We start from the raw sequence: 23,676 nt of genomic DNA on the forward strand, positions 1-23,676 counted from the left end.
CTAATCTATACAGCAAGGGGCAGACAGCTGGTATATATTGTCGTAACTCCGTTGACTCCTTAACTAAGTTTCTTTGGCATGATCTATTTTTCTATAAAGCCATATTGACTTCCATGTGAGTGAGCGATCTGTACTAAACAAATGTATATAATGCTCTGCAGTGTGAGATATTGGTGGAAATAGAAATATTTCTCTTTAACCAAAGGAAGAGGATTTCAGCAGTGGATACCCAGTGCGTAAGAGAGAGAGCTCGGTTTCTTGGCCATGGGACCTATAGTACCATAAGAGTGACTCCCTTACTTATCTCTAGTGAAATATCATATAACCCAGTGAAAAATCTATATTCTGTGCACCCAAGAATCTTAGCCAGGTTACTAGCAGTGTTACCTGTTCCAAGAATGGGTATGTTTAAGAGTGACCTAGTTATTGCGACATCAAGGTCACTGGTCAGATATGCTACCATTTGAGGAAGTCACACAAAAGTCCCTTTCCAATATCATAAGTTACAACCTTCAGCCTCTAGTGTTCTCTGGTCAAGGCTGACCACACATTCAGAATGCACAAATTGTCATGACACTTAAGTTTTAGGTACAATATGAAACCTTATTGCAAATCTAAGGAAGACTAGCTGGCATTGCTATCAGCTCTTAATAGATTTTAGGAACGGTTTACATCTCACAGCTCATTCACGCATATATCCAGAAATACATACAGGCAGAGATATAGCTAGATAATAATGTACAGAGAGCTATAATCTACTTCTGTACTTCAACAATGGCTTCCATTTGAGGAGCTACAAACATTAATTAATTAAACTTACAAGGCAGGAAAATATTATCATCCCATATTGCAGATGTGGATAATGAGGCAACAGATAGGATAGTTGACTTGTTGAGGGTCACAATGGAAGTTTATGACAGAACTACAAACAGAACTTAGATCAAGAGAATATATGTGGTACAAAGCTTTTACTGGAATTGCTGCAATAAGCCTGTGTGGCAGAGCCAGGGGTGAGCTATGTAAATCATTCTAAGCCCAGTTAAAAACTTTATACACCTCTACCCCGATATAACGTGACCCGATATAACACGAATTCGGATATAATGCGGTAAAGCAGCGCTCCGGGGGGGGGGGGGGGGGGGGGGCGGGGCTGCATGCTCCGGCGGATCAAAACAAGTTCGATATAACGCGGTTTCACTTATAACGTGGTAAGATTTTTTGGCTGCCAAGGACAGGGTTATATCGGAGTAGAGGTGTACTATAACATCATTTTTAATGTCACTTGTACAGAAAAGCACTTTTGGAGAAATTTTCTAGATTTTACAAAAATAAACCATGGTCATATAACTCCATCTGTAAAGCTAGTTTGTCTTAATTACCCTGGTAATTACCCGATTTCTTAATTACCTTGCCATGTAGTACAGATGGACAGGAGAGTTAAAAACCTTCTTTGAGGCCCAATCCCTTGTATTTAAGGCAATGGGAGTTTCTCCCTTAACTTCAATGGAAGCAAGTATTGGCCATTTATGTTTATTCATAAAATAGAAGAAATTGGACAGCAAAACTGTGCCAACATACGACTTGCTAGCCTACTATCATACATCCCATAAATGAAAGATATATATATAATCAATGCTGTTCAAGATACCTGAAGTCTGCACTCACTCAAAATGATTTGGAAAAGAGAAGTGCCCAGTATCAGAAATTCTGAAGGACACAAAAACGTAAATCAAGGTTATGTGTAAAATTTTGGGTCAGCCAAATGTCAGCAGAGTCCTATAAATGTGAATCATAAGGTCTGCAATCAGAGTTTGTCAAAGCAGAGACGTGGTAATGTACCGCTCACCCATTCCGGTGCAGGTGCCCTATCCCAATCTTCTTGTAAAGGATACAACAGACTGAAATAATCCCAGTGGATTAGGGATACAATGTACCTTCAGGGATAAAGGTTTTGCCTCTTCAGTAATTCTTACAACAGTATAGATTATTCCACTCTAATATATAACTAAAAAAGAGTACTTCTCTGTACAGCTTCAGGGTCGAATTTTCAGAAGTGCTGACGGTGATCTAAGTTCACTTCCACTGAAGTCAACTTCCATTGACTTCAGTGGGAGCAGAGTTAGGCCAATGCTGAGTCTACCCTCAGCAATCTCCACTAGCTACTCAATTTTTGAAAGCTTCCTGTTAGGCAGAGGTGTATTTTCATCCTGCAGTACCTGTGCCTACATTTCAGTTAGTGTAAAAGGGACTAGAATGTGCAGGTTGTATTGCTAAACATACCACAGCCCATATAGGAAAAAAAACTGGTAGTTCACAGGGTGGAACATTATATCCATGAATGATCAAACAAGGGTAAAAACAATGCTCTGGAAGATCAGAGCCAGGAGGGGAATGGAAGAAACAGAGAGAACAAACAGGACGGGGGGAGGGGGATTTTTTTTTAAATTAAGATTCCTGTATTAACATTTGTTTTGCCATAGTGTCTTCCACTGAAAGAGCTCAATGTTTTTCATAAATAGTAATGAATTATCTGTCTCTTTAGGTACTTACATGGGCCTCCACTGTTTTATAAACAAGCACCTCCCAAATAATTACCAAAACCAAATTCAAAAACAGAGTTTTCCTTCCTTCATTGCCTGTAGGAGAAAACAGGAATAGGCAGTTTAATTTACTGACATTTAAAAAAAAAAATTGTAAATGTAAGAGGGTGAGGCTGGCATGTGAAGTGTTATTGACAAAAAAGGTACTTGACTAACTGGATTCTGTGATCCGTTCATGAGCGGAGGATCATGCAGTAGTTATGGTGCTAGCCCAGGATTTGAGAGGCTAAGATTCAATTCTCTGCTCAGCCATAGACTTCCTGTATGACCTCCCGGAAGTCACTTAAGATGGGATCCACAAAGGGAATGAAGCATTGCAACATTGAGCATCATGGCGCCTAGAAAAATCACAGGAACAACACTGATCTACACAACACTGATCTACCTACGCTCCCTAGACAATGAATGGGGGGAGATAGGTGCCTTAGAATGCACTCCACAAAGCCAGCATAGTACGCAGGGACCTGCCTAAGCCAGCCAGTGGGAGATGCCAACTAGACAGGTGTGGCTTAAGCCCTGGATCTCTCTTGGAGTTAGGCACCTAAGTACAGGTTGCAGAGAGGTGCCTATTTCTGCTTAGCAATCCACGAACAGGAACCAGCCACCTGATTCCAGGTGCCTATGGTGTTTCTTGCACAGTCAGAGGAGGAGGCAGTAAGTATCTTTGTGAATAGAGGCCTTAGTCTGTCTGTGCCTCGGTGGTCCATCTGTAAAAATAGGAATAATAGCACTGCCCTGCCTCACAGGGGGAATGCGAGGGTAAATATGTTACAGATTATGACGTGGTCAGATACTACAGTGATGGATCCCATTTAAGTATCATAGTTGTGATTGCTGGAAGGCCTGCAGCTTGCTCTTATCTCCAGTGAGAGTGAGTTTCAAGGGTCCATGTCATGCAAAACAGAGCATGCCAGTTGCTGTTTTGTGGGAAATTAGGAAAAATGCTTTAGGTTTTTTTCCCCTCTGAAATTTTCTGCAAAAATACTCCAATTTTTAATGAAAAACTGAATTATTGTTTTTAATCAAACAGGAGAAAATTTCAAATGGAATGAAGAATTTTCTGCGAATAAAAATTAATCATTTTTTTTAAAACAATTTTCCCCCAAAATATCCCCCCCACACACAAATACAACCTTCGATTGCAAAATTTTCAGCCAGCTCTGCCCCACATTCACAAGCCTCATCGTATCAGTCAACATGCTAGGTTGCATTGTTCTCATGGTATGTACCAGTTCTGGAAGACATGGTCACAGAGAGAGAGAGAGTCAACCTCTCAGGCAGGGCCAGTCCCATGGAGGGCAGAGAGACCTTGAATTGAACAGTATATTTAGTGAAGAGAGAGGCGCACCAAGGTACTGTGCTTGTGGGGACTAGTTTTGCTAAGTAGCTGCTGCCATTTGTGTGAAACGTAGCTAGTTCTGAGGCTTTGTTCCTCAGAGCATTCCTTATGAGGCAGGGTACAAAGGTGCACCAGCAACATTAATTCCGGTTTTAGAGCTAGTACAGGTTTTCAGAGACCCTACATTTCTAAAATGGGCAATACTACTAAAAATACCTCTATCCATATTAACATAACTCACGTATATTAGTAATACTCCCATTTTAAGTTCTCCCACTCTGCATATTATCATCTCCATTTTAACGGATAGTGAAACCCAGGCAAAGAAGAGTAGAATGACATGCTGAAGTGAGCCACTTGTATTGCTGGGTCTAGAACCCACATCTCTTGATGCCTCAGCCTGTGTTTTAACCATGTTGTCTCTCATTGGTTTGTTTGCGAAGAAGTGCTTCTCTTTTGCCTTTCTGATAAAAGGCAAGTATGAGGCCATCTTAGGGTTCTGCCTGCACTTTTGTGGTTTATTCAGGACTATCCAAGGAATTGTGAATCTATAATTCACAGTTGCTTGTTATTATGCTGTACGTGTGTGCCACGTACACATCTCAAGGAAAAAGGGAGAAGCAGCTCAGCCTCTTGGCTTCTTCTGCCGTAAGAGATTGCCTCAAAACATCAAGCTAAAGCCGAGACGCCTAATGGTCTCGGACACTATTAGTTGGTCCCGGGACATCTACACCGCCAATACCGAGAGTGAGCCGGGGAGACCTCGTGTGCCCACAAACCCCCTCTGCTGGACTCTATCCCCTGAGCCCTGAACCCACCAAACCTAACTGAATCCCACCACGTGAGGGTCACCCCATCCCCATTACCCAGCCCAATTACTTACAACCATGACTGTCTCTACTTCCTGTATGGGTGATAGACCCTCACCGCTTATCGACTGTTTCCTGATCCCGCCCACTGGTTACCCACTCCTCATTGGGGACATTGCAGTCTGTATATACTATGTGTGCTGCCCAACCCCAGAACACCAACATCCCCCCTATACTCTGTATGTTACCCCCAATGACCAATAACTGATGCTTCAAATTTTCTGTACCATTTATTGTTTAAATATTCTCTAATAAAATTTAAATCTGTTAGTGACCTCAGGAGTGTTTGCCATGAGGGAATTTTAATTCAATTGTCCAAATAGAAGGTATTTAACCTCTTGTTCTCACATAATTACAGTACTTTGGTTTTCTTTCCAGTTGCTTGCTTGTTTTTTTTAAAAGCACATTTAGAACTGGTGAAAGGTGTCAGCTTTATAATGTAGAACACTGAAACCTTCTGTTCTATAGGAAAGGTATAACGTGCACGCTTCTACCAGTATGCCTTAGCACTGACCTGGAGTGACCACCTGGAGCAGGGAGCCAGTAGTTTAGTCTCCATGGCTGCAGGTTCCTTGGCTTCTCTGAAGAGACAGCCAATAAAGGGGTCAGTTAAGGCTAATTGTGTCAGTGGTTATTGTTGTACGGGTACTTCTCTATGTGAAATAAGACTGAGCCCAGCCTCTCATTTCAGAGAGCTGGTAATGATTTTCAGTCATTATCAATCTGAGAGATAGTCTGACCAGTGGCAAAAACTTCTATCCCAGGCCTTTACTTCTGGTTGCTACTGGCTTGTTTCATCCCAAGGGCATCGAAGGCTGAGAAATGAAGCCATAAATGGGGTCACGGTCTTTTTACTGCAAGCTGATCTGCGAGCTCCCAAAATTCATCCCTGTTAGAAGTATCTGAATTATGTTTTCTTGCCCTTCTCATCCCAGACTGCAGGCTGCTTTGGGATTACGTCTATCAGCTGCTTTCTGACAGCCGGTACGAAAACTTCATCCGATGGGAGGACAAGGAATCCAAAATATTTCGGATAGTGGATCCCAACGGGCTGGCTCGGCTGTGGGGAAACCACAAGGTAAAGAGCGGTGGGGTTTTCCTGGAATGTTGCCATTTGTAATATTCTGGAGTTCATCCAGAAACATTAAAGAGAGAAAGAGAAAGTAAAATACTTATGGAAAGGTTTAATCTTTCATTCTATTTGTATCAGTTTACGTATCTAAAGCATCCAACCTTCATCAGCGGGGAACAAAGAAAGCCAGGCATTATATAAAGAGCCTGGTAGTTTGTGGGTAAAGACATTTAGCTAGAAAATGATATGGACTCGGGTTGTAATAGTTCTGCTCTCTGAAGGTATCTCCCTCCTCCTTAGGTCTGACCCTACTGGGTGCTCAAGCTAGCTAGAGTGATGTCTGGAAGGGGCCATAATGTCTCTGGCATGGAGCTTTCTTAGGAAAACCACAGGTTAACAATTTAATAGAAATCTCTACTTGGGGACTCATCTGAGACATTGCCTGTTTTCTCTTTCCAAAGGCTGAGCTGTTCTGCATTCCTTGCCACATTGATAAAACAGCTATTGCCTGGGAAGAGAAAATATTATGTTGTAAGAAACACTAAATACAATAGTGTTAGAATCTTCCTTGTCTGAGAATGATTCTGATTTGCTTGCTTTAAAGCATTGGTCACCAACCTGTCGATTGTGATTGACTGGTCGATCCTGGGGACTCTCCCAATCAATCGCACTCTCTGGTGGCGCAGTGGGACTGCTGCTAAGACAGGCTCCCTGCCTGCCCTGGCCTGGGGATGGGGGAGGGGGCGCCTAGGGGTCTCCGCACCCTGCTCCTGCATGCAAGCATCGCCCCCGCAGCTCCCATTGGCCGGGAATGGGGGAACTGTGGCCAATGGGAACTTTGGGGGCAGTGCCTGCAGAGAGGGGCAGCACGCAGAGCTACGTGCCCCCTGTCCCTCCTCCCAGGCTGTGATCGGAGAGAATTGAATGGAGATTTGGGTGCCTCAGTTTTAGGTGCCCAACTTTGAGATACCTTAAAGGGGCCTGATTTTCAGAAAGTGTTGAGTACCCACTGTCTGACAGGCCACTTTTGAAAATCTTGGCCTTATAGCATAGGAAGGCTTTGGAGAATAGGCACTTCTGCTGGAAAATGAGCGTGCTGGCTGCAGAAGGGCTTGGGTGAACAAAACCCAGCTTTTCCAGGTAGAACACTGCCATTCTCACGCTCTCATTTGCCACTGGAGCCTTCCCTGAAGCATCACCAAACCAGCCCTGGCTCTCAATGGGAGGGGCAAACAAAAGGAGTCTCGTTCTCAAGCAGGGGCCCTTTTGGAAAACAAAACCAGAGTGAGGGATCTGGGCTCAGTTAAGTAAGAGACTGATGGCAGTCGCTCATGTCAGGCATAGAATGGGCAAGCACTGCGCAAACTTCCCACACACAGCTGTGCCAGCATATCTTATTTCAGACCTCTGACACTCAGCACGGCTCTGCCAATGCACCTCCTACTGTTCCAGTTATGAGCCTCTCCTGAGCAGAGATTCCCAGTGTGCCAAAGTGTGTGTGTGTGTGGGGGGGGGGGTTGCAACTTAAACATATGTACACGTTAGTGGAATTATTCCTGATTTACACCAGAAAAAAGTGAGACAAGAAACAGGCTCTAGATTTCAAAGTGCTGTTTAAAAATTAACTAATTAATGGAGGGGAAGCCCAGAGAAGCACCATCTTTAACAGGAAGGAGTGCTGTCAAATAAAGTTTAGCTGTTCACAAACTTTTACAAAAGGCCATTCATTGAAAGTAAGTCCTACATGGAGTGATACTCTCTTTCATACTGAAGTCTCTTCTGGTGATGAAGGCCTTTGTTGAGCACAATCCAATGTGACCTATTTAGAAATCTCTCCCCATTTTTGGAAGCCACCCTCATTCAAATCACACTGTGTGAAAAGAAAACCATAGAATGCTGGAGAGGCAGGATGGGCCTACAAACAGCAGAGGATCAGAGCAGGTAGCTTCTTTAACTAGCATGGTCATTTTGCCTAGCTGTGGTATTTCTATAGCTGCTTCCAAAGCTTTAGGAAGGGCATACTGAATTGTCTCTCACTGCTTTTCTTTTGGAACAAACAGAACAGAACAAATATGACCTATGAGAAAATGTCCAGAGCCCTACGCCACTACTACAAACTAAATATCATCCGGAAGGAGCCAGGACAAAGGCTTTTGTTCAGGTAATTCTTCCTCTTTTTTTCTTCCCCCTTCTCTGCTTGAGGTGATTTCTTTTTGATGATAGCAGGAAGAAGTTTTGGGCAAGTTGCTCCACTACCAGCCATGTAGCACCATTGTCAATGGGCATAAAGCTGAAAGAGCCTTCCACACTGGTGCTTCCACACCTTCACGGGGCCGTACCAATGTACCAGACAAAGAGCCTGATCTACTGCTCATTGGAATCATTCCATTGACTCTAGTGGACACTGGCTCAGGCTTCAAGACCTCAGTTGTGCGCCTCCCATTTGGTTTAACAGTTTAAGTCACAGCAGTGCTTGATTTAAACCCAAGTCTCTTGATCTCACCACATTGGAGCTTGAGCTACTCCAAACCTTCATCTTGTGATCACTCAACTGGGATTTGGAGTTCCCTGAACACCAGCAGGGTTTATAACATGTACTGCGGAATGGGAGGTGTGCAGCGGCCGTGAAATGGGACCCAACATAGAGGCTTATAATGAACAGAGGAAAGGGGAAAGCTAGGGGAGCCATTTCACAAAACCTGAAGTACCAGTATTGGCAACACATCCCAATGTTTGGGAACCACTGTTCTAGACAGTGGGAAACAGAGATGTAGTGGGTGTCTAGGTCTATAATTTATCAGTATCTAGGAGGAACTCTGCATCTAGTGAGGCAGGATCACTGGAAACTGATCCCACTTTAGAGTCTGATGCAAAGCACCCTGAAGCCATTCGGAGTTTCTCCTTTGACATCAATGGATTTTGGATCTGGGCCTCAGCTAACACTCATTTTAACTGGAAGGCAGGGTTTTGTTTGGGGCTTCTTAGCATGGTATGGAAAAAGAAATAACTAGAGCCAGTCAAAATATTTACATTGAAAACATTTTTGATGGAAAAGGGTAGGTTCATGGAAATTTTGTGTTTTGATAAAAAAATAAAAATAAAAAAGGACAAAGGAAAAAAGGGAGTAAATGGGGAGGGAAAATCAATTGTCATTTCAATTTTTGATGAGAAATTTTTTTAAAATTGCAAACTTTCCAATGAACAATTGATGTTTTTTAGCTGGTCCTATTAATATTGAAAGAGAAAAAGAACCACTGTAGAAAGTCACCCCATTCATGTTTTTCTCACATCAATGTAGAATAATGCGGAATGTGACTTTGTGAATAACATGCAGGCAGTTGTATTAAAACCACCATGCAGAGTTCCTAACAGAGAGCAAGATGGAGGTAGAGAGAGATCTGTACTAGAGGGACTGAGTGTTTTCTGTAGCACGAGAGGTCAGTGCCGATGCTTGGCCTTGCTTAATTCACCAGCATTTACTTACTATTTTATTTATTTAGATTACAAATGCTATAAAAGGCACCCTGTGCATAGGCAGTGGTGCCTTTGGAATAATTTAAGAAACATCAGAACTAATACGATAAAGTGTAGCAGTGCAATTTGCTATAACCTGGAAGTACATGGGGAATCCTGTCTTTTAGAAGATAGGATGGACAGAAGCTGAGAGGGATTTGGGCGGGGGCGGGGGGGGGAAGGAAAGAGAGAAATACAGGATCTTGGTTTGACTTAACCTTCATGCAAGATCATTAAAGTCAGTGGACTGGTATGGGGCAGAAATTGGGGCAGAATCTGGACCCAGTCTTTAGTGAGTTTTACTTGTAAATATAAGGCCTGAGTCACCACTGCCCCACTCCAGTTTTTGTAACTCCATTCATAACAGTGGAGTTACTCCAGCATAAAATGGGAGTTGCACAGGGTTGAATCATGCCCACTGTTTTCTTTCTAGTGCATACATGAAATTCCAAATGAGAAGGGGCAGCAAGTGTACATTTACTGAGAGACTCCAGATTTTTCCAGCATCCAAAATAAAAGGCCCGAGCGCTACAATCTCACAGGGAGAGGTGTTATCACATCTTTTCCTTTAACTTCAGTGGGCATTTTTTCTGGATCAGGAGTTTTTACATGCTTGCCAACAGTTGGTTTTGTTTTCACTGGGTGAGGCTACTGAGTACATATTCGGGGTAAAATAAAACTTCCCCCTCAGATTCATAAATTTGGGGCTGCGCTGTGTTAGCCAATAAGTCACTTACAAGGGAGTTTCATACCGTGGAAAATGTTTCATTGCACCCAGTCTAGACAAACCTCACACAATTTGTCCCAATGTTTGTAGCACTATTAATTATGAGGGTGATTTATGCTTAAACTAGAGTTTCCTCGTCCCTGGGCCACTTTCTCTTCCCATTTCATCTAGTTCAGAAGGCAAAATCAGAATCTTAATATCTATATAAACATGACATCTATCTATGGGGGGGGGAGTATACACATGAAAAAGTGTAGAGGGATGGTCATAACTGAAGTGGGTATTAAAAACTAGAATGTGTGTGTCCCCCCCCCCTCCAGCTGTTGCCTTGTGCCCACAATATTTCTCTGGATACATCTGCACTGAAGCTGAAGAGGTAGTTTCCAGATCAGGCCAGCATACACATGTACACTAGCTCTGTGATCAAGCTACCACGCTAAAAAATAACACCGTAGCCACAGCAGTGCAGCTGGGGAGATGAGCTAACTGCCTGAGTACATACGGAGACTCTTAACTAGCCTGTCCTACCACCCACGCTGCCAGGGCCACAATGTTATTTTTAGTATGCTAACTATCAAAGCTAGGGCAGGTAGGTCTACCTGAGCTGGAAATTACAGCCCCACTGCATACATACCAGTTGTTCCCAGCCCACAACCCACCACTTGCACTAAAAGTGGTGCTAGGGCTCTCAACCCATTCCCTGCTCTGGCAACTGGTGTATTGGACTGAAGGTCTGAGTGAGAATCCACGTGAGAGACTCCTCCCTCTCCTATGCTCTGCTGCAGGCCAGTGAGGGAAGATGAGGTCTGAGCCTATGCCCATCTCCCCCATTCTTCAGATACTGAGCAGAGTAGGCATGGAGCTGGAGGCCCCACTCTGTACAGTTGGCTTCTCCTCTCCCTTTCGTGTAGGCCTGCCTTCATATCCACATAGTGTATTTAAACCAACAGGTAATTAAATGCTTTTCTGATTGTGTTCTAGGGAAGCCCATCAGTATCTGGGGTTGCCAGGGGCATGGCATGCAGAAAACACTGGGGTGCTGGGTGGGGGGAAAAACTAGGAAGGAAGCACAGAGACTCTTACATACCTTTGAGGATAATGGCCATTGATTTCAATGGAAGTTAGGCATCTAAATACTTTTGAGGATCTGGGTCAGAGTCACTAGGGAGATGTTGTGGCAGGATATTAGGGATACTCAGGAGCCCAGGAAACTCAGACTCATAGTAGGGGCTAAGGGGGGAAAGTCATTGATTGACTTGTCACTTTGTTTTGAAGGTTCATGAAGACTCCAGATGAGATTATGAGTGGCCGAACAGACCGCCTTGAGCACCTTGAGTCCCAGGAACTGGATGAACAAATATATCAAGAGGATGAGTGCTGAAGGAACCAACACGCACCACCTCAGTGGGTCCGTGGGAGAAATGTCTGCCTGGACGTCTGGAGGAGTTTGGAAAGGGGAACAAGAACACAGGAGCAGAATATGGGGTCAACGCTTACCTTGAAGACCATGCAGGACCCAAAGCACCTTAGTAAAAATAAAAACTGGCAGAGGTGGTGGCGGCAGCAAGGTGGAGGAGAGAGAGCCTGGACTCATGCACTACTTCGTTGTCCCTGCCAAGTCTCCCTTGACTTGTTTTTATTTTCCTTTTGTTGGTTTGTTTCATTCTTTCCTAATAAATATGCAGTTTGCCTTTTCTTAATTCATGTAGGACGAGACGCCAGGTTTCGCTTTTTCAGAGGGCTTTCCTATGGAAATAAATGGAGCGCTATTATTTTCTGTGTAAGTCTCACAACATAACGTGGTATCAAAACTATGGTGACCATGGCACAGAAGGGGTCACCCTGCTGGTGCTCAGATAACATTTGCTCATGCTGGCACAAGGAAGGTCTCAAGCTACCAAGAAAATTTATCCACACACCCACCTACTAATTGAAGAAAAAGGAAAAAAAAAAATCATCTTTTGCTACAAGCTTGGGACCCAGTGTATGTTGGGCTAGCAATGGGCTCCTATTAACTTCTGGCACATGGACCAAATCATCTAAGTGCTCTGAGAAGCGGGGGGCGGGAAAACAAGAAAGACCTCAGACAAAACACAATAGACTGATGCTGGCTTTCGCCCTTTCTCTAGCAAAGAAGATTTTGAACAGAAGTGACAAACAAGGTGGACTTTCTGGTCCAAGTCGTCTATCAAAAAGCAAGGGTTGAAGTATTTGTGATTACAAGTAGTTGTGATTTCCACAGCAGCTAGCAGTTTTTGAGGTAGAGGTGAAGGGCTGTTTTTACATCTTAAGAGGAAAGAAAAAGGATGAAGATGCAATTGCTTATAATACTCAGAAGCCTCCCCAGGATCAGCCGGCACCGCTGGAGAGAAAGTGAAATCAGAAGCATGAAGATATGTGGTAGACAACCAGAGACCAAATAGCTATACTGGTATCCTGAAACTGGTTATTTGATGCCTCCCACTTCCTGCCCCACCCCTCCTAAAGGCAGTTCTACCAGCCAGAGATCACTTCTCAGCTTACCCATTTTTAGCATTGTTTATTTTTAAAAAATCCACCCCATTGCATTCTTGTCCTTTTAATTTTAAGATATTCTTGTTTTGGCAGCCCCAGTTTGGTGTGCAGCCTTTAGGGCAAGAGCAGCATTGGCTGCTGCCTGCTCCTGGTGGAAGAGACAACCTTGCCTAGATTGCTATCAGCAGGAGCAATGGTCCTTTCATCCATATGGACTTTTATGTCGGAGACTGGAGAAACGATTTCCCTTTGTAATTGTACTTCGGTTGGTCTCTGTAGAGATGAGAATTGGTGGTTTCTGGACAAGTGATGGACCCATCCTCAGCCATCCCTTGTTAGTCAAGGAAAAAAATCTATCTGCAAAATATTCATTTGGGAAAGGAGAAGATCAAGTAATTTTTCAACAAGGAGATTAGCGTTTCTCTGCACAGGCATCATGTGATGTCCAAAGGAAAGGACATTAATAAAATCTCTTTTGTAGGATTCTGAAATGGAAGAAATCAAGGGATCATTAAATCTATCTTACCAAAAAGCCCAGATACAAAACCTGATCTTAACCAAATATTGAACAGGAATGTGGCTATCCAGAAAACTTTCCATTTGGTTAGGCATGGTACCCTGTATATTTAAGTAAGTATAGTCTAATTTCACTGCAAGGTGCACTGAGTCACCTATGGCAGAGTGAAGGGGTTTTTAATGGACATAGAGTGCCACACCCTGGAATGAGAACAAACCCTTCCCAGTTGGCCTCACATGAAGAAAGACTGGCAATACATCTTCCCCCAAGCTTCATCCAGCCACATAATGAACTGTTTTTTTCCCCATGCTCTGAGTGGATGTGCTTACAGATTGCAACACACTGCGAATTTGACTTTTTCCTGCATCAAAGAACAGCAGCAGCAAATATCAGCAAAAGAGAAAACCACCACCCCATCGTCTTTGAGGTGGCTTTGAAACCCTGTAGTTCAAAAGGGTCAGTGGGGGAGGTGCTGAGGAATTCTGGCTCTGTGGCCATGGACCTGAAACTGAAGGGAGAGGGAGCTGTTTTTGTTTGGTTTTAGCTAAAGAAAGTGACCTTGTTTAAGGAGACAAGTGGCAGTCCCTTCTTAGGAGCAGAGGCTCATGCTTAGATGATGAGGGAAAATACCTTCTGGCTTTAGCCATAGCACACAGAGCTGGCAAACACCTAACCAAGAAAACTCAAGACAAAAAAAAGGGAGACTGCAACTGAGAAATGGAGAGAGAAACATCAAAAAGGCATCAGATTTAAAGGAAGTTCCTTATTCTTCACTTGTTTTCTTTCTATTTTTAGATGGTAGAAAGGAAGAGTTTGCTATTTGTATCCCTTGGTACTCTGGCCGTGACCAATAGGTGATCATCATTCATTTCCTCTGCTCCAACTACACGGTTGGGAGGAGGAGGAGAACTCTTGTATTTAAGGGCTCTAAGCTACATTTTTTTGCTGTGTTGGTATTTGTATGCTGAGGAGTTTGCCAATTTGGTCTACACACCCTTGCCATTTGTGATGGCAAACATGGTGAAACGTCATCATGGGGCTGGTAAAGGGGTGGAAGGTAAGGAATCCTGAACTCACACCTATTTGCCCCAGGGTAAAATTTCACAGAGAATGTTTTGCCTTTGACAATAATTGGTAACTGACACCTGCAGAAACCAAGAAATAATCCAGATTGCAAAATATTTGAGCTATGTTTCCTTTCTGGTGTTATGAATGTTGGGAATTTTCTTTCACCACAGAACTATGGCATGTGACTCTCCATCCCCTTTTAGAGTCCACTTCCTCCATCACATCCTTAATGAAGAATAGCTTTGCCAAGGAAGACCCACACAGACACACCAGTAAGAATGAACATAGTCTTTGGATGCACAGCAGGTCCTTAGCATAGTGAACTTTTCAGATAAGTAGGGTTGCCATCTTTCAGTCAAGATCTAAATGGCTTATGGAGTGGTAGAGCAAGTGCCAAGAGGTGGAGTGTATGACCGAGCAGCCAGCCAGGCTGAAGGGACTTGCAATATCTGAATTTGAGGTGTCCTTAGTATCCTGTGGGCCAGTTTGTTAGAAAAAGACTTCTACAGCAACTGTAGGAAATGGATTCCCTCCTGTCTTGCAGAGAGATCCATTTCCCACCTATACTGATAGTTCAGTCATGTTTTATCTACACTCCATATGGCTTCCAGTTTTGGAAGTGTGGTTATCAAGGAGAATTTTGCCCTCAGCCCCTGAATTCCCAGCGTAGGATTTGCCAACTGCTACGTAGCCCTACTTTCTGCCCACTCCCTCAAAGGAAACTGGAAAAGGGAGAAAGATTTTAAGGAACCCCTTAATCACTGGGTGATGGGCCTTTTCTTGAAATAGTGTGGCTAGACAGGGCCCTCCCCTGCCATCAACTTGCTACAAATCTGTACAAGCCAGATCCTTCTGCAAACAGAAGTGGGACAATGCTGCTTGGGCAGGACAGATGGCAGATCTGTAAGCCAATAAGGAAACCTTTTTGCAGTTAAAGTCTCAAACCTTGTGAGGACTATCCATTGAGAAAACACTATTAGGGCCACCTGCATAAACACTAAGTAACTGCAACCACCCCCCCCCCCCCCGATCTCCGATAAATACTGAGCATGCATTCTTCATGATTTCTCTTTATATGACTGCAACCATGTGCAAATCCAGAATGCATTTTTTTAAAAATGAATTCTAGTCTGTTTTTATTGATGGCTTTTAAAAAAAAAAAAAAAAAGGTGTGGGGTTATGGGACTGAATCAAATGAATGTAAAAAAACAAAAACAAAACAAAAGCCTATTCTCAGGGCCAGTGAGTTGCAAATAATTTTTAAAAATGTCTGTAATTACATCATCTCAATAAAAAAAATTTTTAATATAAAAATGGGAATGCCAAGTTTCTGTTGATCCAATCGTTGTGAGATGCAATTTTAAGCTATTACAGTTCCGGTGTGTTGCAACTGCTTTTCCACCAAGGGAATACACACAGAATGCAGCAGCAGTTTTCAATCACAAAAAGAAACCAGCAGGCTTGCCATTGCCAAACCTATGTGGGCAGAGTCTGATCTTTCATGCTTCCTTTGGTTTGCAATTTGAATCCAATCCCTCAGAGCATTCTCTCTGTTCTCTTACTTACTAATGAATCCCACCCCACTTGTTCATAGATCAAAGTATATACCCCAGTTTCCCTTTGCTGCAGTACCAGCTGCTTTGGAGAAGGGCTAGAGAAGGAAAAGGCTGAAGTAACATGAGGAACCGTCATTGCAGCTTTTTTCTGTCAAACATCTCAACCGTCATACAGAAAATGAAGCAGTCTGGGGACTAGGATTTCTCCTATAGATTGTTGATGTCCCCAAGAAACAGCAGCCAGCTGACCTAGGCAAATAGCAGCTAATATTCTACACTTTTACCACATGGCAAACCCATTCCCAAATCCAGTCTCTTGGTCCCTGGCTCCGTCAAGGCTAGGGTACTATGAAGGCAAAGTTCAGCTCTACAGGGGCAGGTGGTCATCCTCATCTCACTATGCTGCCACTCTTCTCACCGGGAGTCAGGAGATGTGGGTTCTGAGCACTGTCTCCTCACAAGCATCCCCTTGCAGGTCAGTGAGACTCTGCTGTAGCCTGCCTCAGATTCTCCTCCTTAATGGGGTAACAATGATGTCACTTAGCCCAGTCAAGGAGAAGCCAAACACTCTACTCCAGGGGTTGGCAACCTTTCAGAAGTGGTGTGCTGAGTCTTCATTTATTCACTCTAATTTAAGGTTTTGCGTGCCAGTAATATATTTTAAAGTTTTTAGAAGGTCTCTTTCTATAAGTCTATAATATTGAACTAAACTATTGTTGTATGTAAAGTAAATAAGGTTTTTAAAATGTTTAAGAAGCTTCATTTAAAATTAAATTAAAATGCAGAGCCCTCCGGACGGGTGGCCAGGACCCGGGCAGTGTGAGTACCACTGAAAATCAGCTCGTGTGCTGTCTTTGGCACGCGTGCCATAGGTTGCCTATTCCTGCTCTATTCTATAGTCAGCTATCTCCCTTCAGTAAAGCTGTCTGAAAGGGGCACTTGTACAAGGGCTTCAAGGCTCTTAACTCCAAGTTCAGATAAAACTTAAAAGTCCCAAAACAAAAGGCCTCTAGATTCTATCAGCAGCAACTTTTGCTGTAAGGCCTCAGGCTTCTCTGCTGCCTGGAGAGCTCTGCAATCTTTCCCCGTTCCCTCCCCACAATTTGTTCAGGGTCTCGCCCAGGCCTCCTTCTGCAGTTGCTCTCCTGCCCGTTCAGGGTCTCTCCCAGGTCTCCGTACCCAGAAAGCTTTTGCCTAGGTAAGGCTCCTTAGGGGTGCCCCTGCTCTGGAGCATCCTTTCTCCTCCGGAGCTTGTTTCCAGCTGAGCTCTCCAAAGCCTTTGAGTAGGCTCAGGTGCGCCTTGTTTAGCTGCCGTCCGGCTACTCAGCCAGCTAGCTAACCCCAGGCAGTCCTGGGTTGACCCATTCCCTTCAGTGGAGCCAATCACAGGCCAGGCATCTGACGCCTTGAAGGGGTAGCCGTCTGATGCGCTGAGGTGATATGGGTAGTTTGGGGTAAGTTACCATCTGTACAATGGGGCTCAGAGTGCTTGCATGCCTGTTGATGGGTAATTCATGAAAGTTCTTAAAGTGCTCCTCCGGCTAGCTGCTACATGATGTCACAGCAGGTTCATTCGGCCAGCTGGGCCTGGTGCTTTCTGGGGTGGCTGGCAGAGGTGAAGATAAATTTGTGTTGTGAAGTAGTTCAAGACTGAGAGTTACCCATACACAACAATTATAATCTGGTCTGGAGTGACCTCCAACATACAACTATCTACATAGACTGTTCAGCCATGGTTATAAAAAGTTTTTTTTGGGGGGGGAGTGCACCTGTGTAGCTAGGGATCCTGCCAAAGGGAGATTCCCTAGGCTGCTCCATGCTTCCAGCCTCAGGGGTTGTTTTCTTGCTTTTTAGCCAAGAAGCAAATTTAATTAACACAGCCTTTGGGCTGTTGTTTAAAGGCATTTGGAACAGTGGCAAGAGCAGCAATTTGGGGATTATGATTAAGTTTCGGAATGGGAAGGAGATTCAGTGATTTGAGGTCAGGATTAGTTTAAGGACCAAAAGCTCTCACTTCCTCAGGGAGCTCAGGCCCAGAGCCTCTCTGAGAGTTAGGTGCCCAATTCCCACTGATTTCAATGGGAACTTGGCATCTATCTACCTTTGAGGATCTAGGTCTCAGTGCACCTCCCTTTGAGCATCCCAGCCCAGAGAAGGAGTACACACTCAACATCCTCATTTAGCTTTTATAAACTGCTGCTGGAAGGTACCAGCCTGAGAGTTGGGGCTATGAAGTCATCTGCTTATTCGCAGAACACGAATTACCCAAGCAGCTGCTGTGGAAGCTCCGCCCTCCCTCCTCCAACATTGCCCAGCTCTGACTGGTGGGAACACATGTAGGCTCGAGAAGGGCGGTCAGGCTCCGTGCCCACCAAGCTGTGGTGTCTCCATTAAGCCTGCCAGAGAGGCTGTCAATTATAAGGGTGCTTTTTATGATGTGGACATAAGTATTTCTTACTTGGATTTTTTCCAACATGCTCTAAAATGGGGACTTGGCATACAAGCCAGCAGCTTCCAAGAAAACTATTTCCTTGGAGATTTATACCCAAAGCTCTTCTCAGCGACCCCAAAAAGAAACCACCTAAGAAGTATGTGATTGAATCAGAAGAGAACTCACATTTTCCCAGGTGCTGGAAGCCACAGAATGAAACAGTGTTACTCGCTTCAGTGAATGACCGTTCTCCAGTGAAGTATATAAACAGTCCTGTACTAAAATGCTCCAGTCCTTGGTAAAGCTATCCCATTCCTGTGCTGTAGCACCATTTAGTATCCCACTAAAGTCCTGTATTCCCACTCATCTACCAGTATGCCTAAATCCTAATGTACCACACTGTGTGCTATTTCAGGTTCATAACTACCCTCATAGCTCTGCCAGCCTGCTTCTATCCTAGTCAGCAGTACCCCCCTAATGTAGTGCACAAATTGGAAGTCATACCAAATTTGGGGGTTAATGTTCATCAGAGAAACAAACATTCACTAGTGGTAGGGCTGAACCAACACATGCATTTTCACTTTAGATCTAAGATTTGTTTAAATGCAGATTATCCCTGCATTACCACGCTGTGTCAAGTTCTAGCCCAAACAAATTTCTTTCCTTGTTGAAAGTTAGATAGCAAGCAGGTACTGGGGCATTAAGGACAAGAGTAGCATTCCCAGCACTGAGCCTAACTAAGGTTTTATTTGGATGTCTAATATACACCTTTTCATATTGATTTATTACATTATTTTTTACCGTGGTGCAGCAATACACAGGACAATGCAGAATTACAGCAGGTTAAAGAGTTAAGTATATTCCATGAACACCTACCTCCAAAAGACATAGTGGCATGTGTTCAACTATCAGCCCTAGGCCCAGCATAAGGAGTGTGTCGGGGGGCAGGGAGATGGGGGAAGAGTCCTGATCACACTGCTCCAGCTATCCCCAGCTGTGCACTGGCTTCTTACGGACTTCTGAAGTCAGGAGGAGTTTAGAGCAGCACCGGAGGCCTTGGAGCATCACCAGGGAGGAAGGAGACAGTAGAGTGCCAGAGAGCCAGCATTGCCTATGCCCAGAGATGGACCAGCACAGCTGAGGATCCAACTTGAAACATCTGAGCCCAGGGCAAGAAATAATATTCAGTGAGGAGAACACATTATGTTCTTTCCAGATTTCCTGTCTTTCTGCAGCTTGAGTCAAGTTCTTACATTGAAACAGAAGCTTGGAAGGCACCAACATTAATCAGTTCTAAAGCCATAAGGGACCATTGTGATCATCTAGTGTGACCTCCTGTAGAACACAGAGCATAGAACTTCTCCAAATCGTTACTTTCTTCCTTCCATCTTCTATGTGCAGGACATGTTGGTTATTCCCCCTCTCCACACACACCCAAAAAAGAGACGTCTGGATACGAAATGACAAGCTGCCAAATGCCCACTGAAATATTTGTGTGCAAGTATGCATAGCCATGCATGTGCTAATACTGAGTGAGTTGGGGAACCTGCCACCTGCCAATTTCTTTAGCTAGCCACAAGCCCGGATCTAGCTGAGGGAAAGTAATCAGTGAAATTAAGAGGCAACTTTTTTTTTTTCCTTGTTGCCACAATGGTTTTTGTCCTTGCGGCAACATCCTTGTTTACTTTAAATGAACACTGTCAACAGATTTTAAAAATAGCTTTCCACAATTGATAAGCCATTGGAAGCTGGAACTACAATCTGTTTATTTACAGACTAGTTCTCCCTCTACACACACAGCTCATTCTTATCGAGAGGTTACTCATGAGCACTGGGTTACACACAGTGGCTTGTTATCATGGGGCTTCTCTGCTTGGCATTAATTTAATTGTCAAATATATATAACAAATGAAAGAACTGTGCAAACAATGTTAGGTCAAATTTTGGGCAGCTCCACATTTATTTAATCTCCGCCTAAATTTCAGTTTGGCATATTTATTTTAAAAACATTGGCCCTGATCCTCAGCACGGGTGAATCAGCAAAGCATCATCAATTGCAATGGAGCAAAGCCAATTTACACCGGGTGAGAGCCGACCCAACCCGTATTGAATATAAAGACACTTACTGACCAGGCATAGTTCTCATCTCACTCAGCTGTTCTAGTGCTGAAGAGCTACAAGCGCCATTTGAAAGAGAACAAAGCACAGTGCCTCCTGTAAGACAATAGAGGTCATTATGCCTGATAGGATCAGTTACAAAACCTGCAGAAACAAATAAATCTTTCTGCCTCCTGCAGACATCTGTGTGTAAAGTTTTCCAGCATCTAGAAGTGTTGGAAGAATGGCTGAAACAGGAAGAATGATAAAAGTTCAGGAATTATAATTGATCTAAACACTGACTGATGAACAGTATTAGCCTGAGGTCATTGATTTGAAGCCAAACTCTGTTCAATGGGTAATGTTTTCAGATTATCCCTTCTCAACGTTCATCATGGCAAAGGCAGGTAACTGAAGGGAGGGCAGCTCTAACAAGGCAGGTATTGTTCATTGTGATTTCAGCGGAACAGGGGATTCACATGCCCTAAGTCTAAAGTGAGACAAAGAAGCTAAGCTGGTACAAAGGAATTGGGGGAGTTACGGAAAGGATCTATGACAGGGGACACTCACCTCCAGAGAGCCTCCTATTAGCTAGGTGTGGTGCTGTCATTTTTTTCCTGCTCCTGGCACCCCCTGTAGGTTGCTGACCTTACTAGGCAGGTCTTCTGTGGCTCAGCCCTCCAGTCAAGTCACACAGACAAAAAACAAAACAAAACAAAACCCTTCCAGGGTAGCAAAACCACTTCATTAGTGAGGGCCCAGGCCCACTCACTACTATAAGGTCCAACCCAGGGACCCTACAAACAGCCTCCATGTACTGCCTTTAATTCATCACTGCTGCATTCTCTTTGCCTCTACCCTTCCTTACCTTAGGGCTACAGTTCTCAGGTCCTCTCACTCCCAGGTCCAGTAAACACAGCCCATTGCACTCCTTTGGACAGAGCAGAGACCCCTCTAGTCTCACCCAAGAAAAGCCCCCGCAGCACCTTTTATCTGAGTCTGCTGGCTCTGATTGGCTGTTTCCATGCAATCTCTCTAGGCAGACTTGGAAGACCCACCTCTCCTGCTCCTTACTAGGGCAGGGTGTAGTAGGACCACAGGGCCCCCAGTAGGGAGCCAAGAAGGGCCAGGAACACCTCATCACAGGAGCATTTCATAGAGTCACAGAGTTTAAGACCAGAAGGGACTATTAAATCCTCTAGTCTAGGCCTCCTGGATATCATAGTGTTACATTCTGTATCTCGGGGGAACACCCAGCACCCCCATGTTCATCCTTGTAAAATGATTGTGTGGTATCCAATGCAAAGTTTGTCATGTTGGGTGTCTTCAGAATGATGCACTGAGCATTGTTGTTACAGTAATGGAGACTCCATTCCCTCCTTTAAAAAGGATGTTGAAATATTGGAGAAGTTGCAGAAAAAAGTCACACAAATGACTTGAGAGCTGGAGAAAATGCCTTTCAGTGAGAGACTTACAGAGCTCAATCCATTTAGCTTATCAGAAAGAAGGTTGAGAGGTTACTTAATTACAGTGACTAAGTACCTTCACTGGTTACTAAAGGCTCGTTAGTCTAGGGAGAAAGACTAAATCCTGAATGCTTGGGATTGGTAATTTCCTTGTCTGTGTTCTAGGAGTATCAAGGAAATTTTGAGGTTGGAGTGGCTTGGTTTTAGGAAGTGAACACAGGGCGGCACCTGGCTGACCATATGGAAATCAGCTGCAACTATTTATTCTTGCTGTATTTTTCCACTGGAACTTTATGGGTGAATATGGAGAAGGGGCCATTACTGGAGTCTGTTTGGGATTGAGTGAGGAGTGGGGGGATCCTTTGCATGTCACAAGTTGTCCCCGACATTCCGTCTAAGGACATGAAGAACTGCCAGAAAGGAAATAGGAAAAAGCCACTTATGGACATATAAGCTTTTCCATCTCTGCACAGCTATTGTATAATTGCCCTCTGGTATTCTCTAGCAATAGGGCTGTTCCTCTGTGGGGAAACCATTCTGTTCTCTCAGTCTAGAAGCACAATTTCCAGAAAAAGTGCTGCAAACTTTTTAATAGTAAGTGCAGGACACCAAATCTTGCTTTGAGCTATACCATGCACAGGCTCTCTGGCACACAAAGAGACTTGTAATACCTCTAAAGGAAACAGGAGGCTAGTTAGCTATAGATGAATAATAACTGGGCATTTGTCTAGGAGCTTCTGTACTGATGAATAATTGAAATCTTTATTACAGTTGAAGCACACACACAAAAAAGTGCTCCAGCCAATACTATGGTACAGCAGCTGTTTCAAGCAGGGAGAATGCTGATAATATAAAAAGGTTTTCCTTTGGTTCCTAAATGTCTTTGCTGGGTTTGAGATGCTCAGATGGCTAAAGACAAAGCAACAATCGATGCAAACACTACTTTTTTATCCTCGTGACAGATGCTGTGGGATGCAGACATTTTAAGGTGACATTAGGAATAGGAAATGGTGAACCAGTCTGGAATTAGCCCAAGTATCATGCTCCAGGTCATCAGCTGATCAGCAAAGGGTCAGGAGGGAGTCCCTCCCCCAGAGCACAACATAATAGCCATTAGGCATGGGGCTGAACCACGAACCTCTGATGTCGTTGGAAGGATGGAGAATTCTGGAGGTGAAGGTGGTAAAGAAACAAAAAAAAAATTTCACGTAGTTCAAAAATTTTCACTAAGTTTTTCAATGAAACAAAATATTTTCAGGTTTTGGTTTTCAAAAACTGAAGAAGAAAAAAAAGTCATTTTTTTCACACACACAAAAGTCACCCAAACCCAACGTTTTCATTTTGGTCAAAAAGCTATTTTTCAGAAAAGAAAAGAAAGTTTAAAAGAAAAATGTTCAACCAGCCTGTCCTGGGGGGGAAAGTGGAAAGGGCAGCAAAATCTCTTGAATCTCTGAGCCTGTAGGGACCTACACATCACTAAATGTGGGGAACTGGTTAGAGCCAAAGACTGACAGTCCTGGGTAGGGAATGGCTATTGGTTTATTTCTTAAAGAGCCATTCCTGTGTTTCTGATTTGAGAAGTTTTGAGATAATCTGCTCTTTCTACTTCACTGTTATGTATTTATTTCAATTCTGATCAGTTTGTTTTCTTTTAAGGTGTATGACCATCCTCTGTCCTGGCCACATTTGCAAATATTCAATAAATTACCACAGAAGCCATAAAATAATAATGATTCTCCAAATCCTGCCAGATCACCCCCTTTCAACTTCACTTTTCCCACTATGTGTCCCTCACCCCCAAGAAAAAGCACAGCAGAATACATAGGCCTTGCAGTGTGACCTGAAGGTCAGTGGATTTGGGCTCTGGCAAACGGAGGCAGGGAGCTAGTTGAGAATCCTGCAGTGGG

General features: G+C 43.7%; 1 protein-coding gene across 4 annotated transcripts in view; it reads left to right on the top strand.

The window, feature by feature from the left end:
* The window catches only part of ETV6 (ETS variant transcription factor 6), a 167,046-nt gene extending 155,218 nt beyond the window's left edge, over window positions 1-11,828 (top strand). For all 4 annotated transcript variants that reach the window (XM_054038605.1, XM_054038613.1, XM_054038620.1 and 1 more), the window contains 3 exons: window positions 5,744-5,886; window positions 7,941-8,041; window positions 11,396-11,828. In XM_054038605.1, the coding sequence (XP_053894580.1) occupies window positions 5,744-5,886; window positions 7,941-8,041; window positions 11,396-11,501 (350 nt within the window). In that variant the 3' untranslated portion in view covers window positions 11,502-11,828. The remainder of the gene's footprint in view (window positions 1-5,743; window positions 5,887-7,940; window positions 8,042-11,395) is intronic.
* Window positions 11,829-23,676: the final 11,848 nt, after the last annotated feature.

This window comes from Malaclemys terrapin, chromosome 1 (genome assembly GCF_027887155.1).
Source record: "Malaclemys terrapin pileata isolate rMalTer1 chromosome 1, rMalTer1.hap1, whole genome shotgun sequence".
Lineage (NCBI taxonomy): Eukaryota > Metazoa > Chordata > Testudines > Emydidae > Malaclemys > Malaclemys terrapin.